This window comes from Sceloporus undulatus, chromosome 7, assembly GCF_019175285.1.
Source record: "Sceloporus undulatus isolate JIND9_A2432 ecotype Alabama chromosome 7, SceUnd_v1.1, whole genome shotgun sequence".
Classification (NCBI taxonomy): domain Eukaryota; kingdom Metazoa; phylum Chordata; class Lepidosauria; order Squamata; family Phrynosomatidae; genus Sceloporus; species Sceloporus undulatus.
In genome coordinates, this window is record NC_056528.1 from 14699130 (window position 1) to 14726097 (window position 26968).

The 26968-nt window shown below is 44.1% G+C and overlaps 1 protein-coding gene across 2 annotated transcripts in view; it reads left to right on the forward strand.

The window, feature by feature from the left end:
• Positions 1–241: 241 nt before the first annotated feature.
• The window catches only part of ASTN2 (astrotactin 2), a 320421-nt gene continuing 293694 nt past the window's right edge, over positions 242–26968 (forward strand). For both annotated transcript variants that reach the window (XM_042479280.1, XM_042479282.1), the window contains exon 1: positions 242–1522. In XM_042479280.1, the coding sequence (XP_042335214.1) occupies positions 994–1522 (529 nt within the window). In that variant the 5' untranslated portion in view covers positions 242–993. The remainder of the gene's footprint in view (positions 1523–26968) is intronic.

Genomic DNA, 26968 nt, shown 5'->3' on the forward strand with positions numbered 1-26968 from the left:
ATATGTCTCTATATCTAACAGTGCAGTCCCTGCTCTGATCAGTACTTGACCCCCAGCTAGGAAAATGCTTTGACTGTTTCTCTTTCCTTACTGTCTAGAGGTGGCCTTTCAAAGGGAGGCAAGGCAAGGCAAGGCAAGGGTCTCTCTCGCTCGGAGGCGGAGCCACCGAAGCCTCCTCCTTCTCCTCCTCTTCATCACCATCACGATCCTCCTCCTCCTCTTCCTCGGAGGCGGAGCCAGGGCCAGAAGCTGCTCGGAGAACAGAAGCCGTGCCTTGGCTGGCTGCAGCTGCAGCGGGGTCCCGGTCTACCTAGCGGCTCCTCTGATGCCACCGAGCTCCTTGGAGCAGCTGGGCTTGGCTCTGCCTCCGGAGGGCAGCGAGGAGACCCAGCTCCGCCAGCCTGGATCTGCTCTCTCTCCAGGGATCGGGGGTGGTCTCCCAGGGGTTCCCTCCCTCCCTCATTCCCTGCTAGGCAGCCTCCCCACCGGTCTCCCTCCCTAAGGGCTGCAGCCTGAAGAAGGGGGGGGGTGTCTTTAGAGACTCCCTTTCCCTGGGGCTTTTAGTCTCCTAGCTGGGCTTGCCTCATCGCAAAGGGGGAACCCCATTGCACTCTCCCTCCTGCCACGGGGCCCCGATCTACCTTCACCTGCATAGAGCCCCATTGCACCTCCTTTCTTCGAGGTCTTGAATATTCATCTCCCCTTCCTCTGGAGCCCTAGTCTACTAGACTTGGGCCCAGGGGTCTGGAGCTCTCTTCCTCGACTGCCCAGGGCTCCCCCCATTGCAAAGGGGGTGTCTCGCATTGCCCCCTCGGGGTCTGGAGCCCTCTTCCTCGACTGCCAAGGGGCCCCGGGTCCCTCCTTTCTCTGGGATCTTTAGGGTCTCCCTTCCCATTACAGAAGGGTCCTGAAGTCTCTTCCTCTAGGCTGCCCAGGGGCCCCGATCCCCCTTGCAAAGAGGGAGTCCCACCTGCCTCCCTGCTTTGCTCCAGGATGTCTTCCTCCCTGTCTCCGCTTCTGCACCGCCGCCGCCGCCGCTTCCTCCTCTTCCTCCCTTCTTCCCCATCCTCCTCTTCCTCCTCCTCTCCATCCCTGCCCTCCTCCTCCTCCTCTTCCCTATTGCCTCTGCTCCTGCTCTTGGCCAGTGGACCGGGCCCCTCCGCAGCCTCACCGGGAGCCAGCAGCAGCAGCAGCCATCCGGGCAAAGGAGGAGGCGGCGGAGGCCGGGGCGGCAGAGGCGGCGGCAGCGGAGGCCCTCCTTGCCGGGAGAAGACGGTCACCGTCTCCACGCTGCCGGTGCTCCGCGAGAGCAGCCACGCCGCCTGGAGCAGCGCCCCGGGAGCCCCTTCGCCGGCTGCTGCTTCAGCATCAGCAGCATCAGCATCCTCCTCCTCCTCTTCTTCTGCTCAGCTCTCTCCCGGGTTCGACTCGCGCCTGCTCCTCTTCGTCCGCAGCGAGGTCCCCGGCCGCGTCGCCGTCCAGGACGACCTGGACAACACCGAGCTCCCCTTCTTCACCCTCGGTGAGCAAACAGAGAAAGCCAGAGATCCATAGCTGGATCTATCGATATCTACTGTAGCTAGCGATCTATCCATGTAGATCTTCATCCCTGTGTGTCTCTAGCTATACCTACATCAACATCTGTCTATAACTCCGTCTATCCACCTGTCTATCTTTATCCCCTAGCTACTTATATCTACATCAACATCTAATCTATAACTATATAACTGTCCACCTATCTGTATAGCTTTATCCCTATGGATACCTTTCTACCTATAGCTACACCAACACCTCACCTATATCAATACCTGTAATGCTATCTGTCCACCTATCTGTATATCCATACCTGTGTCTATCTATATCTACATCAACAGCGAATTTCTCTATTATATCTATAACTCTGTCTGTCTAGCTGTATATCTTCATCCCTATCTGTGTTGATCTACACATATCTACATCAGCATCAACAACAGCTACATATTGATAACTTATCTATCCATATGTGTATCTATCTAGATCTACATCAACATCTAACTCAACATCAACTCTGCCTATCTATCCATCTGTATATCTTCATCCCTATATCTAGATCAACAATGAATCTGTCTATATATCTATAACTCGTATCTATCCATCTATCTGTATATCCTTATCCATATGGGTATCTACTAATCCATCTATCTGTCTGTCTGTCTGTCTGTCTATGTATCTATCTATCCATCTATCTCCCCATCAATCTTATTTTATCCATGTTGATCCAGGGACTTGCAAGTAGCTCATGCCATCCAGGTTTTACTCTCCCTTATCCAAAATGTTGAAAACGAGAAGTATTTTGGATTTCAGATGTTTTTCCTCTTGATTTTTGGTATGTTTGCATGCATGCGTGTGTGTGTGTGTGTGTGTATATATATATATATGCGCATATATTAGGAGATCTCTTGGAGATGAGATGGGATGTACATCTTAAATGTGAAATTCATTTCTGTTTCTTGTATGCATGGCCTGGAGCCATATATATAAAAGTATGTGTGTGTGTGTGTGTGAAAACATAATGTTGTGCACAAGACAAAGTTTGTGTCTGTGGAACCACTGGGAAGCAAAGGTGCCCCTTGTGGACAATTTGGGATTTTGGGGGGATTTCAGAATTTTGGATAAGAGACTCAATCAGTGTTTGAAACCGTGTAAGTTATGGCTCCATGTTCTGGGATTCATAGTTTGGTGAGACGTTTCTCTATCAGAGCACATTGGTGCTAGACCTGACCCACAACCTAGCGTTGAAAATGGAGCATTACAACGAATTCTTGCCTTGTACCGTGGGCAAACTCAGAGTGGCTGAGATGGATGGAGAACCTGGGTTGAAGGGAGGTAGTGAAATCCAAAAAAGGTGGTCATTTGTTTCTCCTGGAGGTCCCTAATGGATAATTTAGTGGGCAGTGACCTCATATACTACTATGAGTTCACTACTACAAGCAAAATTATGGGTGTAGGGAAGAAGTAATGAGCAAGCTTCTCCTTAGCATAGGAAAGGACTTCAAAGTAGAGTACTTGTATGACCTAAAGGCAAGACATGAGATGTGGATGGAACGCATGGCGGGAGACAAAACCGATCAGCAATTTGTTCTTCATGTTATTGCTTCTCTCCACACTTTATTGCCTTGGGTGCTTTTTCTTCCGATTGTCACTGTTTCGCCATCACTGTCCTAGTAGTCTATAAGTTGAACATGAGTCAACAGGGTGTTGCAGCAGCTCAAAAAGCCAATGCAATTCTAGGCTGCATCAATAGAAGTATTGGTCAGGTCTCCCCTGGAATACTGTGTCCAATTCTAGGCACCACATTTCAAAAAGGATGTTGAGAAACTGGAGCATGTGCAGAGGATGGCGACCAGAAATGGTGATGGGTCTGGAAACCATCTGAGGGAGCTGGGTATGTTTAGCCTGGAGATGAGGGGGTTAAGAGGTGATATGATAGCCCTGTTTAAGTATTTGAAGGGATGTCATATTGAGGATGGAGCAAGCTTGTTTTCTGCTGCTCCAGAGAACAGGACTCAGAGCAATGGATTCAAGCTCCAGGAAAAGAGATTCCACCTTAATATCAGGAGGAACTTCATGATGATAAGAGCTTCATCAATAGAAGATGCTGTCTGGGAGTGTGGTGGAGTCTCCTTCTTTGGAGGTTTCTAAACAGAGGTTGGATGGCCATCTATCTGAAGGGCTTTGATAGTGTCCTCCTGTGTGGCAGAATAGGGTTGGATTGGATGCCCCTTGGGGGTCTCTTCCAGCTCTATGATTCTGTATGGCTTGTGCCATAGTTCTGCTTGTCAGCAATGATGGGCCAAAAAGGATAAACATTTGGTTTTTAGCAAATGGAGTTCCCATTTTGGGTGCCCACATCCTTGCAGTAGGCCGATTTGGAGACCCAAAACAGGTCATCAGCTACACATGGTGTCCGTTTACTGCTTTCTGACTCATTTCCAACATGAAATGGACTGCATGGATTATATCTCTTGGCCTTCGGTGTTGCTCACCTTTGTGGTTTGAGTCCTAGCCCTTGCAGAAGTCTAAATCTAGGTGAGATTCTTAAAAAACGGAAGTATTTTTGCACCTCCTCCAAGCTGCCAAACGGTTTGATTTTTCCAAAATAGAAAAGACGTTCTTTCTGCCGAGGCAGGAGTCTCTTTAGTCCTGCTGTCACTTTGCTGTGGCTTGGTTCCCTCCTCTTGCAATTGATAGCTTAATTATCCTCCTTTTTTTCTTGGTGTATTTTCTCTCCTCCTTTCCCCACCTTTCTTTTTTTAACTAATAATAAAAAATATTATTTGATTCACTTGCTTTTTGGAGCCAGGTTTGCAAGCCTTCCCAGGATCTCTGCTTTGGAGCAAACTCTTAGCTTCCTTCCCAGGAAAGGCAGGTGCTGCCTTGAACATCATCGCCTTTTGAGTCTTCAAGAAGTTGCTCCGAGCCGAAGCTTTGTTCTAGTAAGCAGCTCGGATATAAATATTTTGCCAGGACCGATTCAGATTATCCCAGCTGTCAGGATCACTTCTCGAAATGGTTGCGCGTGCATTTGTTTTGTGCATGCGCATACTCCCATCTTCTAAGGTTTTCTCTGTTGGGAGGAAGAGAGAGCAACCGCAGCCTGTCATCTTGTGTGCCATGTTGCTCTTTTGCTCGAACATGGGGCGTTCTTGCCATGCCTTGTCAAGGTTGTCATGTGTATCACAGCTGACTTGTTATCCTTTCAAAAAAGTGGAGCTGCTTAGCATTCTGCGTCGAGGAGCAGGCTAGCCATTCTGGCAGGAGCTTGCCAAGGCAGTCTGTTGATCTCCACACAAGCGCCTCTTTTATCTACCAACTTCTTCCCTTCCTGTGACATCTTTTTTAACAACCCCGTAATTTGTCGATCCGCTTTGGCTTTGTGTCGCTACCGATTGGGACTTGACAAACTCTGGTGGTGATTCTCCTCCTTTTCTCTCTCGCCCACCTCTCCTACATTTCCATCATCTCTTATTTTTTCCTGGTATGGCCTTGGTATGCCTGGTAGAAAGCAATGCTAACAGATTCTCTTTGCGGCATCTGCTTCATTTGTGCAACTCCCATCAGCTCCTGTTGGTGTGATGGAGGGGCAAGATTGCCAAGAACTGTAGGTCAACAACATCGGGGACATCAGTGTCCTCACGTTTAGTTGCTTATGTTACTTGATGTTGTTGCTGCGTGTCTTCAAGTCATTTCTGACTTACAACGAACTTATCATGGGGTTTCCTTGTACAGATTTGTTCAGGGGAGGCCTGCCAAGGCCATCCTTTGAGGCTGAGAGAATGTGACTTGCCCAAGATCATCCAGTGGGTTTCATGGCCAGCCAGGAATAGAGCCCTGGTCTCCAAAGTCCAGCGCTCAAGCCGCTATGCCATGTCTCTTTATCAGGAAGAGAAATAGTCTCTGCATCCATAATGCAAGCCGTTGCATTCTGTTACAAGCAGGTGTCCCTTATATAAAATGGCAGAAATCAAGGTTTGATTTTGGGATTTTTTTCCCTTTAAAAATATATTTTCAAGCCTTGGATGATGGAATCCCTGCATAACAAATCCCTGGATATGGAGACCTGACTGTATTCCCTTGCAAGCAGGTGGGCAACTTGTGATCCGCCAAATGACTCTGGATGGTGATGCCTATCCTGCCTCACCATCAGCTGTCCTTGCAGTTCAGCAACGTTTGTAGAACCATCAATTGCCCATCCCTGGTTTACTCTACCTGCTGGCTTTGTTCTCCCAGATATAGCTATATTGGCCTTGTTTACTACTTACTTCAGTCTGCTAGAATTAATGCCAGTTCTTTGGAGACCAGGAAAGGGGCCCATGCCATGACCTCCACTGATGATAAAGGGTGCTTCTGGTTGCTCCTGCCTTGCAATAGGATCCTACTTGCTCCTGGCAAGCTCTTGCAGCATGGTAGGCAATTATGCAACAGGTGAGATGTTCTAGTCACAGAGATATAAGCTGCACCTGTTGTCCTTCCAGCCGCTGAACCAAAGCTGAGACACAGGAGTCTTATTGGGGCTGACTGCAAACCTCAGAGAGGTCACTTCCCTTGTCTGTCTCCAGTGCTGCTGAATAATGACTTTGACATTATATGGGTAAATATGCAAAATGCTATTTTCTTGAGCATGCAGTATCCCATGGAAGGAGCTCATAGTTGTCGATATTTGTGTTCGATTGGCCATCTTGTTTGGGCACAGATTGGCAGAGGCTTTGAAACTGCTGCTGCAGGAACAATTGCTACACTTATCATCGGTAAGTGCGCGGAAAGGCGTTACGTTTGGAAGTCTCTGGAGATTGCTTTGCCACAACTCATAAAAGTAATCAGTGCATCCTTAGTCTGTTGAAGGTAAAACCTTGCCCTTCTCCGAGGACCGCCTCCTGAATCGCTTTGGCCTTGCAGGCATAGATTTTTCAAACCCACCCTGATTTCCCCATTGCTGTGAGCAAAGGAGGTTTCCTTTTAATACTGATTAAATCTTTCAATACATTGGTGTTGAGTGCCTTCAAGTCATTTCTGGCTGATGGTGACCCTAAGACCCCTATAATAGGGTTTTCTTGGCAAGAGATGTCCAGAAGAGGTTTGTTACCGCCTTCCCCTGAGGGAGTGTGCCTTTCTTAAGGTCACCTAATGGCTGAGCAGGAATTCGAACCCAGGTCTCCAGATTCGTAGTCCAATGCTCAGAACACTTCACTATATTTGCTTCTATGTCATGCAAAAAAAAAAAAAAGTCTGTTGAGGTTTTGTGCAGAAATGTGCATTTTTGTGGGGGGGAAACCCTCACCATTTTCCTGGAAATTGGTCTCCAGAGTCATTGCATGTAGTTATTTATATTGTCTACACTGAACAGATTTAATCCTGACTCAGGCTGCATCTGTACTTCTCCACCCCTGAGATTTCTCCTTGCTTTGTCTTTATTATATACTAGTTAGTATTGTTTTAGAGATATTTGAATCATGCAATGTTGTTGTTTTGGTTCCAGATGCAAATAATGTTATGCGTCTTGCGCCAGGTAAGGTGCAACCGACGCCTATGGAGCAATTTCAGTCCAGGGACATCGGTTGGACCTTCTCTGGCAGATGCAATTGTTGGAAAGTTGTGTGTCAGGTTGTTGTTCTCGTATCGCACCAGCCGAGCGTTTCAGCCCACTAGGGGGTGTTGGTGACTGGATGGAGATGCTCTATCTCTGGATTTTCAACGGCGCCTTGGACTCTGTGCAATGTTTTTAAAAAGTCCCCTTTGGGTCTGGGGTAATAATTCCAACCCGATAATGGCTTTGCAGACTCGGATGTAGCATCCCTGGCGGGGATCTCCATCAGAAAACACCGTTCCTGACTTTATTTTGCAAGTCCCACGAGAGCCGTTAATATGGGATCCTTGGCATTTTCTGTCTGCAGCTTTCTCTCTGCTTCATAAATCGTTCCTTGGTCCTACTTGTTCGGTTAGCCTCCATAACACGAATTTCGCATTGTGGAACGCATATCACATTATTTGCTTAGCCTACGTTCAAATTACACGGTATAGAAATAGAGGGGGATGAGCTTTTCGATTTGTCCATTAAATTATCAATTGATACCGGACTGTATACTTCCTAGAATATAGTTATGTGGGTTTTCCCCCCAACACTGATAAATGTTCATAGATGTTTCCTGGAACCCAGGATAGAAACCGTAATCCCTTACCATATTTTTCTCAAGGTACTGTCGTTTTCATCTCTGTTAAAAATGGCCAACTCTGATCTCCAGACCCTTTATATGAGAAAGCCTTTACTCTTGAATATATACCGCAATTTTGTTGGCAGATGTAATATTTCTGGACCTGCCTTATGTTCGTTTTAGTTCTTTTTGTTCACTTGCTTGAATAGTGGAAAACTGGGATCTCCAAGTGTGGCAGAATATGAATGTATGTGGCCGGTTGGCTAAGGCTTGTGTATATTCAGTGTTTGGAATTGTGCTTTAGCTCTGGTGTTTTATATAAGGACAATTCGTTTATATATAAGGGCAATCCAATCCACTTTCTTTCTCTGTTTCTTAAGCTTTCTTATCAGATCTGTCTTAATTGCTACACAATCTTGTGTTGCAGACAACACAGCACTGGATATACACAACAGGAGATAAGGAAATGCATACGATTCAAATCGGCCGGGTATAAATTAGATTGGTTTCTCATTACTTTGGCCAGGATTCGGATAAGTCCCTTGCGTACCCTTGAGCCGCTCTTCTTTCTTGAACATCAACTACGCCTTTGAATTTTCCAGAGAACTTGAACAGTGGGGGCCCAAAAAATATGGCCATTTGAAATGGATAGGGATCTGATTTAACTTATATTTAGTCAACAAAAGTTTTATTTTTAAAAACCCAGTAAAGTGTGCCCAGTGTGATGGAAATGTTGAAATACGTTCAAAGCTTTCTAGCAACCTTCAAGATGAGCTTTTAAGAAGAAGGAAAAAAATCCCCAGGGGCTCCGAAATTGTTAACATATTCATTTTAGCGCTCCTCAAGAGTGATGTGCATGAAATACATGATTCTTGGGAAGAGTCAGCTGGAAATGAAACCCGATTAGTTATGACTTTCCTCTTGGATTTCACTAATGCTACAGGTTGAGCGTCCTTAATCCAAACTCTGAAACGCTCCAAGATCTGAAACTTTTCTCATGGGCGGCTGAGAGAGTAACACTTTTGGTTTCTGACACTGAACACAAACTTTGCTTCGTGCACAAAATTCTGCATAAAACCTGCAAGGGATGTGTATGAAGTCTGTAGGAAACATAAATGAATTCTGTATATAGACTTGGGTCCCATTGCCAAGATGGGACCCAAATAGGAGTTAAAGAATGCCCCAATTTGATTTTTGGATCTTGGTCTCTTGATGTTTTAGTTGCAAATTTGCAATTTTCACAAGATTTCTCTTATGCACAAAGTAAAGTTTGTGAAAACTGAGAGGTGAGAAGGACAGGCAAAGGTTCTATAATGAAAACTGCTTCACATGTTACAGCTTTCCAGCTTGGGAGTTCCCCCTTATTTATGCCGATGAGTAAATGTTTTGTATGAATCCTAAACACGACTCTGATTTGTGGGCAGATGTTTTGATATTGTGATGCTGTTATTAAGCTTAGATTTCGTGGCTCTGATCCAGGAACCCAACTCATTTGCCGGCATTTTGCAGTTCCGTCCACCTGTGCAAACACACAAAACTGACTTGCAAAAGTGCGGTTTATACACTAACCTTTAATCCCGAGATTGTGGAGGATAAAGAGGATAAAGGCGAAAGCTTTCTCAAGAAAAAGTGCTGTTGCTAGTTGTAACCAGAGTAAATCCATTAAATCGGTGGGAATTTGCATTAGTGTTGACTTCAGCAGTTGGTATACTCTGGGTGGGATTTAGGACTTAGGAAATGTGGCATAGTATTATGCCTTTTTCAGGTCCCCCAAGTAGCTGTGGAAGAAGAGACGTGACAGTGATGCTCCAGCCAACATCTTGGATGGGATGGTCTTTCCACCTCTGACCAGAACCTCTCCATGAAGTGGCCATGTTACCTGCATTTATTGGCTTTTTTCCTTCCTTGTTGATCCAGGAAAATAATAGCACCACTCTATTCTGCTTTGGTCAGACTTCAGCTGGAATACTGTGTCCATTTCTGGGCATCACAGTCCAAGAAGGATGTTGATAAGATGGAGCGTGTCCAGAGCAGGGCAACCAAAATGGTGAAAGGTCTAGAATCTATGCCTTATGAGGAGTGACTAAGAAACTTGGGGACTGTACAGACCGCCCCTTGATGTGGCCTTTTCAAAGTGGCTCTTTTTTATGCCATGAAAAGGGTGCCATAGCTGCCAGCGCTGCAGTTCTTCTGTGCTCCTTTAGCATCTGGACACAGTGCCAGAGGAGTGCCATGATGCCGCCCGCCATGTGGTGCAGTGCACATCATAATGCCAGCATGGGGGCAGAATCGGGGCCTGCGTCGTGCGGATGCCATGCCCCCACTCTGCCCCAATGCCAGCCATGCCAGAGATGCCAGTCTGTACACCCTGGTAGTATGTGTAGCTTGGAGAAGAGACTGTTAAGAGGGGACATGATGGCCAATGTGCAAATATTGGAAGGGATGTCATCTTGAGGATGATGCAAGCTTGTCTTCTGCTGCTCCAGAGACTAAGACACATCACACTATTTCAGTCTTGGATGATGGCAATGGTGAACCCCCTCTGAAGAAACCTATCAAGAAAACCCTGTCGTAGGTTCACCTTAGGGTTACCGTAAATTGGAAATGACTTGGAGGCATACAAGAACAACAATGGTGGCCACCGGTCGGGAGTGCTTTGATTGTATCTTCCTGAATGTCAGGATGACCCTTGAGGTCTCCTCCAACTCTCTGATTCTATCCTTTTGTAGCAAGTCTATTACATTGTGAACAATAACACAATTGCTGTGAGTGCTGTGACAAAAAGCTGATAAACAGATGAATACCTGCCACTGATAAATTGAATTTTTGTGCAGGTCCTTATTATTCTACAAAGCAGATTTGGTTCAGAGAGTGCATATATTGGCTCCTGATTAATTGATATATGGAACTTATAGTATGCTGGTGCATCTGAGGATTCAGATTGTCTCTTCGGTGGGGCCTTGAGAGAATATAAAGTTGATATCCCAATGAAGGTGAACAGTGGTTGGTTAACCTAATTGTTTCGATTGGATGTTGCCAAAGCCGTCTTTCTCAGGTAGAGGAGCAAGCCTGCAAATTGCAGAGCGCTTGCCTCCTGCAGACCAGAAGCAAAGCCTGCTGAGTGAAACCACTGAAGGGAAAATGGGATGGAAAGAAGATGTAGTCGGAGAGCTCCCTGCAGAGGGCACTGAGTGGATGTCTGTGTCAGAAGATGAGGTGTCTTCCCTTTGGAGGCCACCTGCCAGCATGGAGCAGCCACTGTCGCCAGGCTCCCCTTTGGTCTGCCGATCAATGCTGCAAATGGAGCATTTTGAGATGGTTCCGTCATGTCTGCAGTTCAAGCTGCGGAGAGAAGAAACGACAGAACTTGAAGACAGTAGCCAGATGATGGAGGGTAGTATTTCCACATTACAGACATACATGCACTCCCATGCTTCTGGTTATTATTTTTATATTATTAATGCGGTCACTATTATTATTATTATTATTATTATTATTATTATTATTATTATTAATTATTACTTTCATATCCATATCCTGCTTTTTCCCCTGTTTGAGAGTCAAGACATCTTACAACAGTTAAAAGAGAATTGACTTGGGTAAGTCACACTCTCTCAGCCTCACAAGATGGCAATGGCAAACCCTCTCTGAAGAAACATGCCAAGCCAACCCTATGATAACTCTTGGGGTCAGCGTAAGTCGGAAACGACTTGAAGGCACACAACAAAGCATAAAAAATGGAACAAATGCAATAAAATATCATTAAATGTCCCCTAAAATTAACACCAAAAACATAGCAACAGATAACCAAAACACAGAGAAACGGTTCTGCAAACCCCTGTCCCTTTGAGCAGACAGTCTTCAAAGGCCTGCCAGCATGAAAACTAAGCCTTAACCTGCCTTTGGAAGGGTAACAAGAAGGATTTGCACAGCGAAGCTTTCAAAGCATTTTGCAACAATCCTGAGAGGTCAATGGTGAACGGTTCCATTTTAGTGATGTAAACAACAGCAGGTTTTTTGTACTGTTGGTCCTCTGCATCCACAAATAAAAGCATCCATAGCTTCAAAGCATATACATATTCCAGAAAGCAAACCTTGATCTTGCTATTTTATATAAGAGGTCACCATTTTATTACCCATTCGTAATTAATGGGACTTGAACATCCATGGATTTCGGTATCGGCGAGAGGTCCTGGAACCAAACCCCATTGGATACGAAGGGCTCACCATATAGCAAACTGGGATTTCATACCTGATCTCCTGCAGCTCAGTGACAGAGCATGGACTTTTGGGGTAAAAGGTCCTTGGTTTAATTTCTGGCACTTCCAGGTAGAGCTTGGAAAATATGGTTTCAGTCCCTGGAAAGCCACTGCCAGTCAGCGTTGGTACCATTGAAGTTAAACGGATCAGTGCCCTGACTCGATATAAGGAGCCGCTTCCTACCCTTTAGGTAGTCAATATTCTTCAAGGCTTCCAAAGTCAGATATTTGGGGTGAATATGAGGCAGAAAACTGGGTCAATGCATAGGCAATGCATCTCTTATTGGAAATCTTTGCCTTTCAGGAGGATCACTTTTAGCACAATGTGCCATTTTTAGCTCAATCCCTTTTAGCTGTCAAGGCGCCATTCCTTCAGCTAATGATTCTCTTTCGGGGGGGGGGGGATAATATTTTCCCAGCATTTCCAAGTGCCAATCTTGACATTGAGGAAACATTGGATTCCTTCAGCTATCGCATCAACCGCCGTTGTAACGGCGGCGAGATGTAGTTGCTCAAGGAATGCAAGCACCTTTTGGGACTGTTTGAAAGGCATTTTCTAGCGATGCCAGAAGCATCTCTTTCTTCCCAACGTTTTTGCGTGTGAATGTAAAAGTTTGTATGGCAATTTTTTTCCTTACAGCGATTCTTGCCATTTCATGAGTGCAGTTCTTTTTTCTTTTATTGAGTTCCCCTCTTCTACTTCTTGACCTTTGGAAAAGACATCTCCTGCTTTCCCTTTTTTTGGGATGGTTTTGCCAAACGATGAACAGAACCAAGCTATTCTTATCTCAGTGAAGTTACCTCTCACCCTTTCTATATGTCAGAGCTGTGGTATTGTGCAACTTAAATAATGTGGGTTGTTTTTATTGTGTCTTCGGTGAAGAAAGGTAAGTCACAAGCTTATGGCATCACCTATTCAAATGAGGTTCTTTGTTGTTCAGATAGAAGGACTGACTGCGCTCTGAACTTAAAATGCCCAGAAAAAGATGAAAAATGTTTCTTCTTTTATCTCCGTCAGGGATGTACAGAGTGCATTCACCAGACATTTGTGACCCTGTTGTTGTTTTTGTGGCCTGTGTCCCTAAAGGCACTAAAATTGTATGTATTTGTCCTGGAGACATTCAGAAACAACTATTAGGATTACCATGGTTATGAAATTCTGGGATTTGTAGCTTTGCGGACCCCACTGGAGAACCCTAAAAGGGAAGGCGAAACATCTCACAAAATTAGAAATCCCCAAATTCCATAGCATTAAGCCACGGCAGTTAAGTTGGCGTCAGATTGCTTTATTTCTACAATGTGGCAGCAGCCTTGGTTTTTATTCTAACTTCAAATGCTACGGTGCATATTTTTTCGTTTTGTCTTTATCCAAGAGTTGTGGATTGTTTCGTTGGATTTAGAGGATTTTGAGAGCAGCGTGGAGATTAAGGGCTTGAAAATAGAGGAGGAATGGTTGAAGCGAACAAACATGTTCAGTTTGGAGAAAAGCATTATATTAGTATGCGGTGGCAGAATGTTGCAGACGCTGTCGAGGGAGCAGTTCCTACCATGACCTCCGAGGAGAAAAATGAGAGTAATGGGTTCGGTCTGCAGCAAAACAGCTACCTCTTGAAAAACATAAGACTGTGAGCTAATGTTCAGCTTATTGAATGGTTTGCAAAGTGTTCAAGAGCCTGCTGCTGAGGTTATCTGTCCATGTATTACCTGAGTTATTTAGGAGTAGGAGAAAGAGCTGAGAGAGTGTGACTTGCCCAGGGTCACCCAGTGGGTTTCATTACCAAGCTGATATGGAATCATATGGAGATGATATGGCGACCGTACGGATACGATCTGAATCATATGGATATGATATGGAGACCGTACGGGTATGATCTGAATCATATGGATATGATATGGAGACCGTACGAGTATGATCTGAAACATATGTATATGATATGGAGACCGTACGTATATGATCTGAATCATATGGATATGATATGGAGACCGTATGGGTATGGTCTGAATCATATGGATATGATATGGAGACCGTACGGGTATGATCTGAATCATATGGATATGATATGGCGACTTTACGGGTATGATCTGAATCATATGGATATGATATGGAGACCGTACGGGTATGATCTGAACCATACGGATATGATATGGAGACCATTCAGCTATGACCTGAATCATACGGATATGATATGGAGACCGTTCAGATATGATCTGAATCATACGGATATGATAAGGAGACCGTATGGGTATGATCTGAATCACACGGATATGATATGGAGACCGTTCAGGTATGATTTGAATCATACGGAGATGATAAGGAGACTGTATGAGTATGATCTGCATCATATGGATATGATATGGAGACCATATGGATATGATCTGAATCATACGGATATGATATGGAGACCATATGGATATGATCTGAATCATAAGGATATGATATGGAGACCATATGGATATGATCTGAATCATAAGGATATGATATGGAGACCGTACAGGTATGATCTGAATCATACGGAGATGATATGGAGACCGTACGGGTATGATCTGAATCATATGGATATGATATGGAGACCATATGGATATGATCTGAATCATACGGATATGATATGGAGACCATATGGATATGATCTGAATCATAAGGATTTGATATGGAGACCGTACGGGTATGATCTGAATCATATGGATATGATATGGAGAGCTGATATGGAGACCAGAAATTGAACCCTGGTCTCCAGAGTCCTAGTCCAACACTCAAACAACTGTGTCATGCTGGTTCTCGAAAAATTAGTCTTATGATGCCTTAGAGACAAATAGTTTTTGCACGATATAAGCTTTCATACAATGCAACCTCCTTTGCAAGGCACAAATGGCAGTTTTATTGACAAGTGTATTATGGAAACCCAAAATATCAGGTACCACAGTAAGACCATTAGTTTTCTTTCCGCAGCAGACTAGTGTGGCTGTCCTGCTAGACGGAAAACCCTTGAGTGTTGTGGTTGTGGTATTGGTACTACTAGTAGTAAGTGCGTGCTGTTGCTAATAACAGCGGTTAGCCTTTACAACATGAATGCCATTCAATATGGAACATTTACCATAACAGCAACATGAAGTCTCTGCTTTGTTGAATATTATTTTATCGACAAAGGATGTCACTTCTGGAGAGCTATAGACTGTTGAATGCAAAATGCGTGGTGGAATGTGAAATGTCACCGTTCAAAACAGAAAGTTCGAGTTTCTTACAAGAAGCTGCGCTCGATAGCCTTGAGAGGTGAGTACTTTTCAATTCGGGCTTTTGAAAATCTTCTGTCCCAAAGCTTAGAAAAGCACGACATGCCGCTTGAAACCTTGGCTGCCTGTTAAGAAGACTGTGTTTCTTTAACCAGATTTTGCACCTCGGTTTTGAGAATCTCCGCGCGCAGACCTTAGTCGAACGTCTGCCTGGCAAAACAAAACTCCTCCGTCCTGAACTTTCAACTCGGTTGATGTATCTGACTTGAAAGTTGCTCGAAACATTTTTGAGCCAAATAAAGGTAGTCTTCTGTTTGTGTTTCAAAAGCTTACCTGTTCCAAGAGCAACAGGAGAAAGAAAGAGGGATGAGGCTTTCATCCGTCGCGTGATTCTTTATCTCTTGGACCGCAGGGGGTGCCTTGATCCAGATCAATTGGTTAGAGACAACAGAAATCGGATTCTGCTAGGACCTTTTTGCCCTCTCAACATGCCTTTAAAATACTTAAAACATGGCAATAGGTGCAAAAAAAGTGCTCCTCCTCCCAAGCATACAAGAGTGGGCTTAAAGAAGAAATGGAGAGACGCCTGAAATCTCATAACAGGCTGCAGAGTTGCACTGTGTCTTGTGCAAAATAAATCTATTTTTGCAAAGTAACTTTCCTATTCAGGGGTAATGTAAACCTTGCAATCCCATCGGCAAGGCTGTTGTGGAGTGGCAAGAGCGCATAAGGCCATGTACAGATTTCTGATATAATAAAAATGAGGTTAAGGAAGTTGTCTTGTTGTTGTTGTGTGCCTTGAAGTCATTTCTGACTTAGGGCAACCCTAAAGAGAACCTATTATCATGGGTTTTTCTTGGCAATTTTCTTCAAAAGGGGTTTATGGCACTACAGTATATGAATAAATGTCAATAAAACAAATAGAGTTTACATTGCATTAAAAAAGAAGAAAAAACCAAGCATATAAGTCTCTTCTATTCTTGTTTGGCCCCTTCTAGACCCACTGTTTATCTTCTGCTGGCATCTAACTCATCCTTTTGGACGTTCATTTGCTTGGTTTTCTTAAACTTCAAGTTTGTATCTCACAGTTCAAAGAGAATTGCTTTTCCTAGAATAGTTCATTGGAAAAGGCTTGGCTCTATGAAGATCTGTGTCTGACTTCTTCCACTTCCATAAACATCTTTTTAAAAAGGTACATACAAATAAGTACTTCTGGTCCATACGAAATCAGAAGAATAACTATTTCCATTCTGGACATTAGGCCGAGATTTATGGATCAGATTGGACAAGATGAAATCCCCTTGAACTTTTTGTCAAGGCAGAACATATAGAAGAAGTAAGTTACTGAGACAGATCAATACTTACTATCCCTTCCCCTTCAAGTTTCGTGAAAACACTTGGCCAAGGTTGCTTTTTCTAACTTCAGCCAGTCCACTAAATTATAGATGTGTTAATATGAACTCAGATTAAAATCACAGTAACACAACCCACTTGTCCACTTTGTAATATCAATATAAGTTTGGAGACTTCCTTATGCTGTTTGAAAGAGGAGTGTTACCTTTAATACCCCTTTTCTATTGGAAGAGGAATGCTCAGCCTCCATGTTCAGCCTGGCTTTTCCCTTTACGCAAAGTGCAGAATGATTTTCATGCTCCTTTGCATGTATATTCATAGGTAGTTTGATATAAAAATTATCTTCCCTTAGGAACCGAGAAGGTTGGAAGAGCAAAGCGGCTTGAATGTTTCTTTAAACAGTGTTGAATATTTCAAGCATCCTCTTACTTGGCAGCAGGGAAAGTATCAGTAGAAAGAGCGGTTACACATGTGTGTTGGATGCATTTAAAGCTTTGGTAGCATTGTGGCACACCATAGGTTCAGCTTGCCATTTGGGGCTGTGACCAAGTGGAAAATGAAAACCACACAGATTGTGTTGCCTTTGGAGAAAGAGCCATTGTATTTGCTCATTTCTTGTCTTCGTTGTGCGCTGTTGAGTAGTTTCTGACTTATGACAAGTCAAAGGTGAAGCTGTCGTGGGCTTTTCTTGGCGAGATCTGTCCAGAGGAGGTTTGGCATCGCCGTCCTCTGAGACTGAGAGAGAGGGACATGCCCAAAGCCAACCAGAGGGTTTTTGTGGCCAAGCCAGGAACAGAGTCACAGCCCAGCATTCAAACAACTATACCATGCTGCTTCTCAATAAAATGGGACACATGTCAAAGCCGCCATGCCAGGAATAGCTTTGAAATGCAGTCAGTTTGGAAACACAGCTTGCGAGCTGTGGGCTTTTCTCATCCCAATGCCTGGGTATATGTTAATAATATGCAGCTTTCAGTGTCTTACTGGGGAAGTGGACATCTCGCTCTTCCCCCGCGTTGAGCTTAAAGAGAGATTGATGAAGAAAAATGGTCTTTGACACGTTCTCCCTTGACATTGACAGAAGGTTCCACCTTCCAGTCAATCGTTCTCTGTACATGTCGGCCTCTTATGTGTTTGCGTGTGTGTGTGTATAGTTTGCTTGTGACAAACGTCCCCTTTTTAAGAAGCTTCAGAAGAGCTCTAGGGTAAAAAATAACATGTTAAGTACCTTCAAGTCATTTCTGACTTGCAACTTTAAGGCTGCCATGGGGTCTTCACAGCCAAAGTTGTTCAGAGTAAATGCACCTGAGGAAATATCGGCAAGGATTCATATTACTACATGTATCATTGCATGTATGGCTGTCCACCTGCTTTGCATGGATTTGTTGCACCTTTTCTGCAAAGGGTAGGGCAAACATGAAAGTTTGCACAGAAAAAGGGCATTTTCTGGAAGCCCTGGCGACACAGTGCTTAAATGCCAGTGCTGCATTCAACTCACAAAGTTGCGAGTTCGATCCCAGACAGGGTTCCAAGGTTGACTCTGCTGTCCATCCTTTCGTAGGTTGGTAAAATGGGTCCCTGGCTTGTTGAGGGTAACTGCTTAGAGAGTGCTTAGTACAATAAAGCGATATAGCAATAGCAAGTACATTTCTATACCGCTTATCGGTGCACGGAATGTAAACACTGTTGCTCTTGCGAGATGCGGAGTCCATGCAAATGTGCCAAAACCAGCAGCCATAGGCTAGCACATCTGTGTTTTGTGTTTTGCTTTGGCAGGTTTTCCTCCATTAGTCTGAGGGAATGCTGAAAGCATCCTTCAGAAATAGATTTTGAGGACGTCTCGGCCCATCAAACCTCCCTTTCCGTAGGAAGGGTTGGACATTTGTTTTTGCATGATGAGGGGCCTGGGTTTTCTAAATTGTTTTCCTCCCCTCTCCATCCATCCTTCCTTGCCTTCCCTTGGGATGTCTAGGGTTTGATCGATTGCTCGGTGTTGCAAAACCTTTTCAAAGTGGACGGTTGAGGTGGGGCGGAGGGCCGACCTTTGCTAATTGGGAACGTCTAACAAGAGGAGCGGAGATGGCGCTTCGAATGTAAAGTTAAAAGCCTGGCCGTTGCGTGGCGCAGGAATATTTAACATGGAGCATCCTTTCTATTCCTGTCTGCGTCTGGTGTATTATGTGTGTGCAACTCATCTAAAGGCATCTAGGGGGAGATGGGGAAAAAGGTGTATTTTTATGCTCCTGCAGAAAAAGGAAATTGGATCGATATATAAAAGCATGCTTCTGTATTCTCCAGAAAGGGATTCTTTGTATACTCCCAGAGGATGTATGCAAGCCGATGGATAGGAAAAGCCATTTGTTTTACAGAAACCTCTCAGGGCAGTTTACATTAGATGCCGTCGCCGAAGAATTGTGACCCCCAAGTCATGATCCTGAACATCCAGTTTTTGCAATTGCCGGTTGTCTTTTAGTGGTGACAGCTAAAGGTCCAAATTCAATTTAAGGACACTCGGAGATATGGGCGCAATCTGTTCTGAAACCAAACGCCGGACTGGAAACAAGGGGAGGTTGACAGGACGCATTGTGTTTAATTTGATTTAACATTGGTTTGGGGTTTTTCGAACCCAGAAAGCAATGTTTGAGAAAGGCCTTCCCATTCAGGAGGACTCTGCGCCTTGAATAATGTGATGTGGCACTGCGCCTCGGTCTTGGCAGATGCCGCTGTAGATGTAAATCTTATCTAGTGTATTGATGAACTTCACTATTGGTTGTATAAAACATCCAATCTCCCTGATAGACTTGGCTGGGAGTAATTTCTGCCCTGCCTCCCGTTGTAAAAGCTTGGCAATGACAGTAATGTGTTGCCTTTCTGCTAACTGAACATTTTGGGGTTGTTTTTGCATCAGATGCAGAAGTAATATGTTTGTCCATGAACACGAACACACACAACACACAGAGAACAAGGCACATTATTCCTGAATATCTTTCCACATCTGCCTAAAACATTGGATTAAGCCATATTTTGGGGGCACCAAAGCACCATGCAATTGAATCTCTTCTGTTTTCAGTTGTTGTTGTGTTGTGCCTTGAAGTCATTTCCAGTTTATGACAATCCTAATATGACCCTATCATGGGGTTTTCTGGGGCTGAGTATTCTCATGCAACCTTTCCATGTAACTGGGTGCCTTCAAGTCATTTCTGACTTATGTCTAAGGTGAACTTATCATGGGGTTTTCTGGGGCTAAGGAAATATATATAACACACATGAAAAGGTTATATGAGAAAAACACAGCAGAAGAGGAGAATATATATATATATATATATATATATATATGCGCTCTTCTGCTGTGTTTTCTCATTTAGCGTTTCCATGTTGCTGGGTGCCTTCAAGTCATTTCTGACTAATGACAACCCTAAGGTGAACCTTGAAGTCATTTCCAACTTATGTTGACTCTAAGGCAACCTTATCATGGGGTTTTCTGGGGCCAAGGGTGTGTGTGTGTGTATACATACATACATATAGGCTGTATATGTCTCCCCTTCTCATATAGCTTTTCCATGTTGCTGGGTGCCTTCAGGTCCTTTCTGACTTATGGCAACTCCAAGACAAACATATCATGGGGGTTTCTTGGCAAGATTTATTACGAGTGGGTTTGCCATTGCCCTCCCCTGAGGCCAAGAGAGTGTGACTTGCCCAAGGAAACCCAATGGGTTTCATGGCTGAGCCAGGAATCGAACCCTAGTCTCAGAACTGCAGTCCAACACTGAAACCACTATACTATGCTGGATGTTGTATTTTCTTTAGATTATAAAAACAGAAAAATAAGCTTCTTAGACACCCTGGCGATCTTCTCAGGAGCTGATATCACGAACCCTCTGCTGTGCGTTCTTCTTTTCTGAGTCCTCCAGCAGTATCTCAGCTATTTCTTTCGTACTGGGTTGGCACATTTCTTTCCCCTTCGGTCCCAGTCTGCTGACGCTTGGCTTTTTGGTCCTGCCGCAGCCGTATTTCACAGATTTCAAAGTCGTTTGACTCTGCCGATAGTTTGGAAGGCTTTTTTCTTCTCCTCCCCCTTCCTTCTTTCTAAATGCCTATAGGCCTTTCCCTGTTTGTGCCGTATAATTAAAATCAATCTATTACTGCGTCTGGAATATTGTAGTGATGGACTTGCGTGTCCAGCAGCGTCCCCTCCCTCTCATTTCAGCAAACAAGCCACTATTATGATTTAATATTTTAAAAATCCCTTCCTCTTTGTGTTTGCAGTTTTAAATATAATGGCAAGAGGGAGTGCAATGCCGTGCTTTTTAGGAGACGCCATATAAAATGGGTATTAATATGCTTTTAATATGTCTTTAACAGTTCAGGGTGGGTGGTAACCACCTTTTAAGAGTGGTTTAGGAAAATTAGTCTTGCAAATTAAAATATACTCCGGGATCTAACCTGGATCGTGATATCCCCACTAGTTAGACGGTCTTGCTTTTTCAAATGCTGGGGCCAGGGAGCATGTATGCTTCTAAATGAAATGGGTTCCTAGACACATCCAGGAAGTTCAAAGATATCCTTTTCACTTAAAATAAAGGTGTCCATTGATAGTCCCAACCATTGCTTCATGTAAACCCATGACATACCAGGGAAAGAGAGGGTCTTTACGGTCTCTTCTAATCTTAGGTTGCTTCCGCAGTGGAGAAATAATGCAGTTTGATGCCACTTTAACTGCCATGGCCCAATGCTATGGAATGTATAGACCACTCTAGGTTCACCCATAAGTTTAAGTTGGCTTGATGGCATTTAACAGTAGCAATGAATCTGTGGCTTCTGTGCCGTTGCACTGGGACAACATGCCCTGCAGAAGTTATAAGGGTTTATTTTGACCGGTGTGCATGCATGTGTGCAACTCCTTCCCTTCCTCCCATCTTCTATCAGTACAAAATGTCTGTATTTTTTGGAAGCCATTTTTTCCTTTGTTGCGTGCCTTTTGTCCTGATCTTTGCCAGAGAGTGACAGCTTCTCCAATTAGGCAAATGCAAGTAACCTTAGCAACTCCGTTGGAGGCGACAAGGACATGTCTCCAGCTGCCCGCGGAGGTTGCACATGGAGCATGAAGTGCCTTTACCCAAGAGGGTTGGCAGAGGTCCAACTGCTTGCTCCAAGGCTTTCTTTCCCCAACGCGGATGTGGCATCTCACCCATAGTTGCTGAGCCAGGCTGCCCAGCTCCCTTGCCGCACCAAGCTTTCAAAGTCTGGATTGCCACGTGTTGGATCTCCAGAAGATGCACATAAATAATTGTGTGTAGGAGCTTTAGTTTTTTTTGTCTTCCTTCCATTGGCCCAGTTCACATGACTCCGATGTATTTATATCCAAGGGTAACTTTATTCAACTACTAATACAGTTGGCCCTTCTTATACACGGATTTTTTATACACGGATTTAAGCATCCATGGTTTGAAAACGTTGCAAAAAAGTATACATTTCAAATCTCAAACCTTGATTTTCCATTCTTTATAAGGGACACCATTTTGCTATGTCATTATATTTAATGGGACTTGAGCATCCATGGATTTTGTTATCCACGGGGGATCTTGGAACCAAACCCCAACGTACAACAAGGGTCCACTGTAATTGTTACTGGCTATAATTGGCGAGATGCAGCCAGTGGCCCCTTTGCAATAATCCTTTTGCAATGGGAAGACTAGCATACTAGTTTTGTTCAACAAAACCGTCACTCAGCCCATGATCCTTTTTCAAAGGTCTCTTTGTAATGGGAAGACTTACACACTAGTTTTGTTCAGCAAAACTGCCACTCAGCCAGTGGCCCTTTTGCAAAAGTCTTTTTGCAGTGGGAATGCTAGCATACATCTTCTCCAGTTCTTTTGATTGCAAGAACCATGAATCAAATGCTACCTGCATGTACACAGTACATTATCCTTGTGCGTTGTGGTTTTACAGCTTTGGATTCCCTGCCCTCTTTAGGTTTCTGACTTCTGCAAGGCTGTGTCATTGCAGAGATGGCGTTCCTAGTCAGTCATTCAGCCAGCGAGTGAGTCAGTCTGTCAGTCGGTTTCTCCTTCTCTCTTAATAGCAACCGGGAGTGAGCTGGGGTGAGAATGAGTCGCGGCCGCTCGACGAGAGATAAGCTTCGACGTAAACTGTGATTTTCTGCCCTGTGAGCCCTATGCAAGGATTTCATCTTTTAATGGAAGTGCAGTAAATAAAAGCCATTTTCACAATAAGCTGAGCAACAGGTCATAAGCGCCTGAGCCACCAAAAATTGATAGAAGTGAGCTAAGCGTAACAAATCTCCCCAAATTGCACTGGGCTCCACGTATCCGGCGCCTTTTCCTGCATCTCGCCAATTACAGCCGGTGACAATTATTTTCTGAGCTAGAGGTTTCTTTCTGGTTGAAAACCATGCATAGCCTGGAGATGTTTTATCTTTTACTCCTCTGTCTCTCTTTTTCTAAATAGATTTGTATTGGAAGTGGGGGGAGGAAGAGAAATTGGGGAGCGTAGTGAGTAGAAGGTTCTTGTTTAAAAGGGCTTTCCTGCCTTCAGCCAAGGGAGAAAGTGCCGGTTGTAGGGAACAATTCACAATGCATTGAGAGCCGTCTTATTTGGCTGAATAAGTCATCCACTGTTGTTATGCTCCCACAACTCATGGAGGACAGTCTGTTGTTGCAGTGAAGCCTTCCTGGAATATCTGAGCATACAAAATGTGTTAATAGATGAACAGAAAGTGACACACATCTTTGATCTCTGATGGTTGTTGTGTGCCTTCAAGTCATTTCCAAGCAATGGTAACCTTTTGTGTATGTGTTGCATGCCTTCAACTCATGTCCATGCCATGATAACCTCCTCTTAAAAGCGTTGCAGCCCTTTTTGCCAACTTACTGGGTTCAGCTTTTGGAGGAGCGACCACATTTTTGGATCTAATTTAGACGGCTATAAAAGGAAACCAAGCAAGTTAATGGAAATTGAGCAAGTGTGACTATAACTGCAAAGTGGAACAACCATGTCCAGTAACAGCATAGCACTGAATATCATTTTCATCAATGGATGGAGGGGGGGGGGGGGTCTGTTGACTTTTTGCCTTCTTGAATAGCTATCCAGAAGTATCTGCCTGGCTATTATGGGAAATAGGATTAGGTTAAATGGATCATGGACTTGAGCCGTTGGGATTCTCAAGGTTAAGCAAATGGAAGAGCAGCTAATGCGTAGCGGATCTATAGATGTATCCAGATATTCTCAGCTCTCGGAAAAGCTTCACTTATATATATGAGATAAGAAAAACCCCATGAGCTTGGTCCCATTTTGAAAAGAAATTATTCCAGCGGACGCTTGGTATCCTTTGGGGTTTGGCTCCAGGACCCCTGTAGATACCAAAATCCATGGATGCACAAGTCCTATTAAATACAATAAGAGGGTGTCCCTTATACCAAATGGCAAAATCAAGCTTTGCATTTTGGAAAATATATATACATATATATATATATATATATATATATATGGATGCTGTGAATCCATGGATAAAAATATCCATGGATATGGAGGGCTCACTATATCATGTTCCTGATACGCCACTATTTTTGGTTCCCACATTTTGAGGCTCGTAAAGGCCAGTGAAATGAAATGTACTTTCTAACAATAGACCAGTGGGTTGTACAGTCTGCACTCCATTTCTTACCCCTTCCCAGGCCAAGTTGCCTGATTTCTGACACAAAATCTATTCAAGGACGCATTGTTCTTTCTTTCCCCCCTTCGGAAAAACCGAAGCCGCAGGGTGTCACTTGCAGGATGCTCCTGCAGCAAGCAAAGCCGGTTGCGAAGCTAGCGCTCAGAACAACCTGGTGCGAAATCATCTGATCGAAAATTATGTAGATTAAATACATATGCATGAAACTCTGGCATTTGCATAATGCATTTGTATCACCAAACTTCACTTTTCAAGAGGAGGTTTTGCAGTTTGGGGACTTGCGCTGCAGCATTGGAAGAGAGAACAATGACAGCTTCACTTATAAGAGGGTTATAGCAAGCAAATGTATATAATGTCGGATTGGTATTTCTTTAAAAAGTGCTAAGTGTTTTGCTAAAGGCTGCTATCCTATATATCGGGGTTGTTACCATCTGGATATTGTCAAGCTGAATTCCCATCGTTCGTAACTTTAATAGTTATGATGGCTGTGGGTGATGGAGGTTGCAATCCAACAAAATACGAAGAGCACAAGTTGTCTATTCCTTCTGCAAAAATGGGGCTTACAATTGTGTAGATACAGGTTGAATTAAATGGAAAATGGAAACTGCAACATGCAAAGAAATTGTGCATGCTGGATCCATCCAAAACCTTTTGTGTCCATCTAGTGTATGTTCCTAATAGTAACTATAAGGGGAAAAAAACCAATTAAAATGGACCATCATAATTTTTAGCAGTGCATCTTATACTTGATCCAGCCTCGCTCTCTTTGTGTATGGATGTCTGTGAGAAAATCCCCAGTTCCCCAAAACACAATAGTTTTTATTCTTTATTTTCTTAGTGTTAATAAAAACCACTGAACCAACTTTGTTCAAATTGAATTTGCTTGCATGAGCTGCGAGGCCAATAACAACAACAGAATTAAATGTTTGTCCAAAGGCAGCCAGGACGGTGTGCGCATAGGCGGGAGCAGATGAGGCATTGCGCGCCGAGGAGATAGTAACATGCTCCAGGAGAAAGGCAGGCTGCCTCTTTGGCGTGAAATGAGACAAAACATAGCTTGGTTTGGCACAGGATTGCTCTGCCCTTCGGAAGCGGGAGACATTTTGCGGCCGTAAGAGGTGCCGGTGCATGGAAACAAAACCTTCCCGAGTTCTCTAGGCAGTTAACAAACAAGGTTTCATGCTGAAGGAGATACGGCAGGGAGCATGTTCATGACACCTGGACACTGGTTGGTGCTATAGTCAGGACATTGTAGCCATCCAGATAATAGTCCCCAGTCCCTGCTAGTCCCATTGGCCAGATACAAAACAAGTTGTGGTCTCAAACTCATGGAGGGAACAGCTTGTCCACACCAGTTGTTCCATCATTGCAGAACATGCAACTTTGCCATATGGAGGATGGAGTAAGCTTGTTTTCTGCTGCACCAGAGACTAGGATGCAGAGCAGTAGATTCAAACTATAGGAGAAGAGGTTCCACCTAAACATTAGGAGGAACTACCTGATGGTCAGAGAAGTTCAACAGTGGAAGATGCTGTCTTGGAGTGTGATGGATTCTCCTTCTTTGGAGGCTTTCAAACAGAGGCTGGATGGCTATCTGCCAGGAGTTGCTTTGATTGTGTCTTCTTGTATGGCAGAATGAGGTTGGACTGGATGGCCTTTGTGGTCTCCTCCAACTCTGATTCCATTATACACCACATGGTGTACTGGTTTGAGTGTTGGACTCTGGAGACCAGGGTTTGATTCCCTGCTCAGCCGTGAAACCCAATGGGTGACATACCTGAGCATGTCATACGCTTTCTGCCTCAGAGGATGGCAATGGCCAACCTCCTCTAAACAAGTCTTGTGAAGCTCTGCGGCTAAAGTGCTGTCAAATTGCATTACTTCCACAATGTAGATGCACCATATGCCTGCTGAAGGACTGTCCCATGGGAAGGAATTCTAGAGCCTTGTATTTGCTAGCAGAAAGGTTGGCATCTAGCATACCCAACAAATGTCGCTCTGTAGGCAGAGCTAAGAGAAGACCTTCCCTGACGATTGCAAAACCTAGCAGATTTGTATTGGAGGGGATGCTGTTGTTGTTGTGTGCATGCCTTCAAGCTGTTTCCAACGTATGGAGACCCAAGGTGAGCCTATTGTTGTTCAATGGAGGTTTGCCATGACCTTCCTTTGAGGCTGAAAGAGTATGACATGCCTGAGGCTTCTCAGTGGGTTTCATAGTCGAGCCAGAAATCGAACCCTGGTCTCCAAAGTTGGAGTCCAAAACTCAAGCCACAACGCCTTTCCCAAATCTTATGGGGCTATAAACTTTGCATGCAACACTTTGAATCATCCGAACTCCCCTTTTGCAAAGAGAAGCAATCAGAATTATACTTGATGATTCTGGGAAAGGACTGATCTTGGCCAGTGCAGAGCGTTGCTCCTTGGAAATTAAGTATTCTGTCACAGTTTTCATTTGAAGCGATGAAATTCTGGCACTGGAGGTAATTAAACTAGTTTGGACTTGACAGTTGGCTCTGGTCCAGAATAATTTGGAAGATCTTGTTATCCCCGAGTTTAAATTAACCAAAGGAGAGCATACTGTATTCTGCTAATCCGTATCTGACTCTCCTCCCTCGCTTTTTACCCAGTAAATCCGTCAGGCTGATCTTCCAACGCCGGAGTCGATGTTATGGGTTTGACTCAAAGGATAGCATGTGACGGAAGGGGAAAATGTTTTCTCAGGGTCTGTGGGGAATCTTCATGATTAA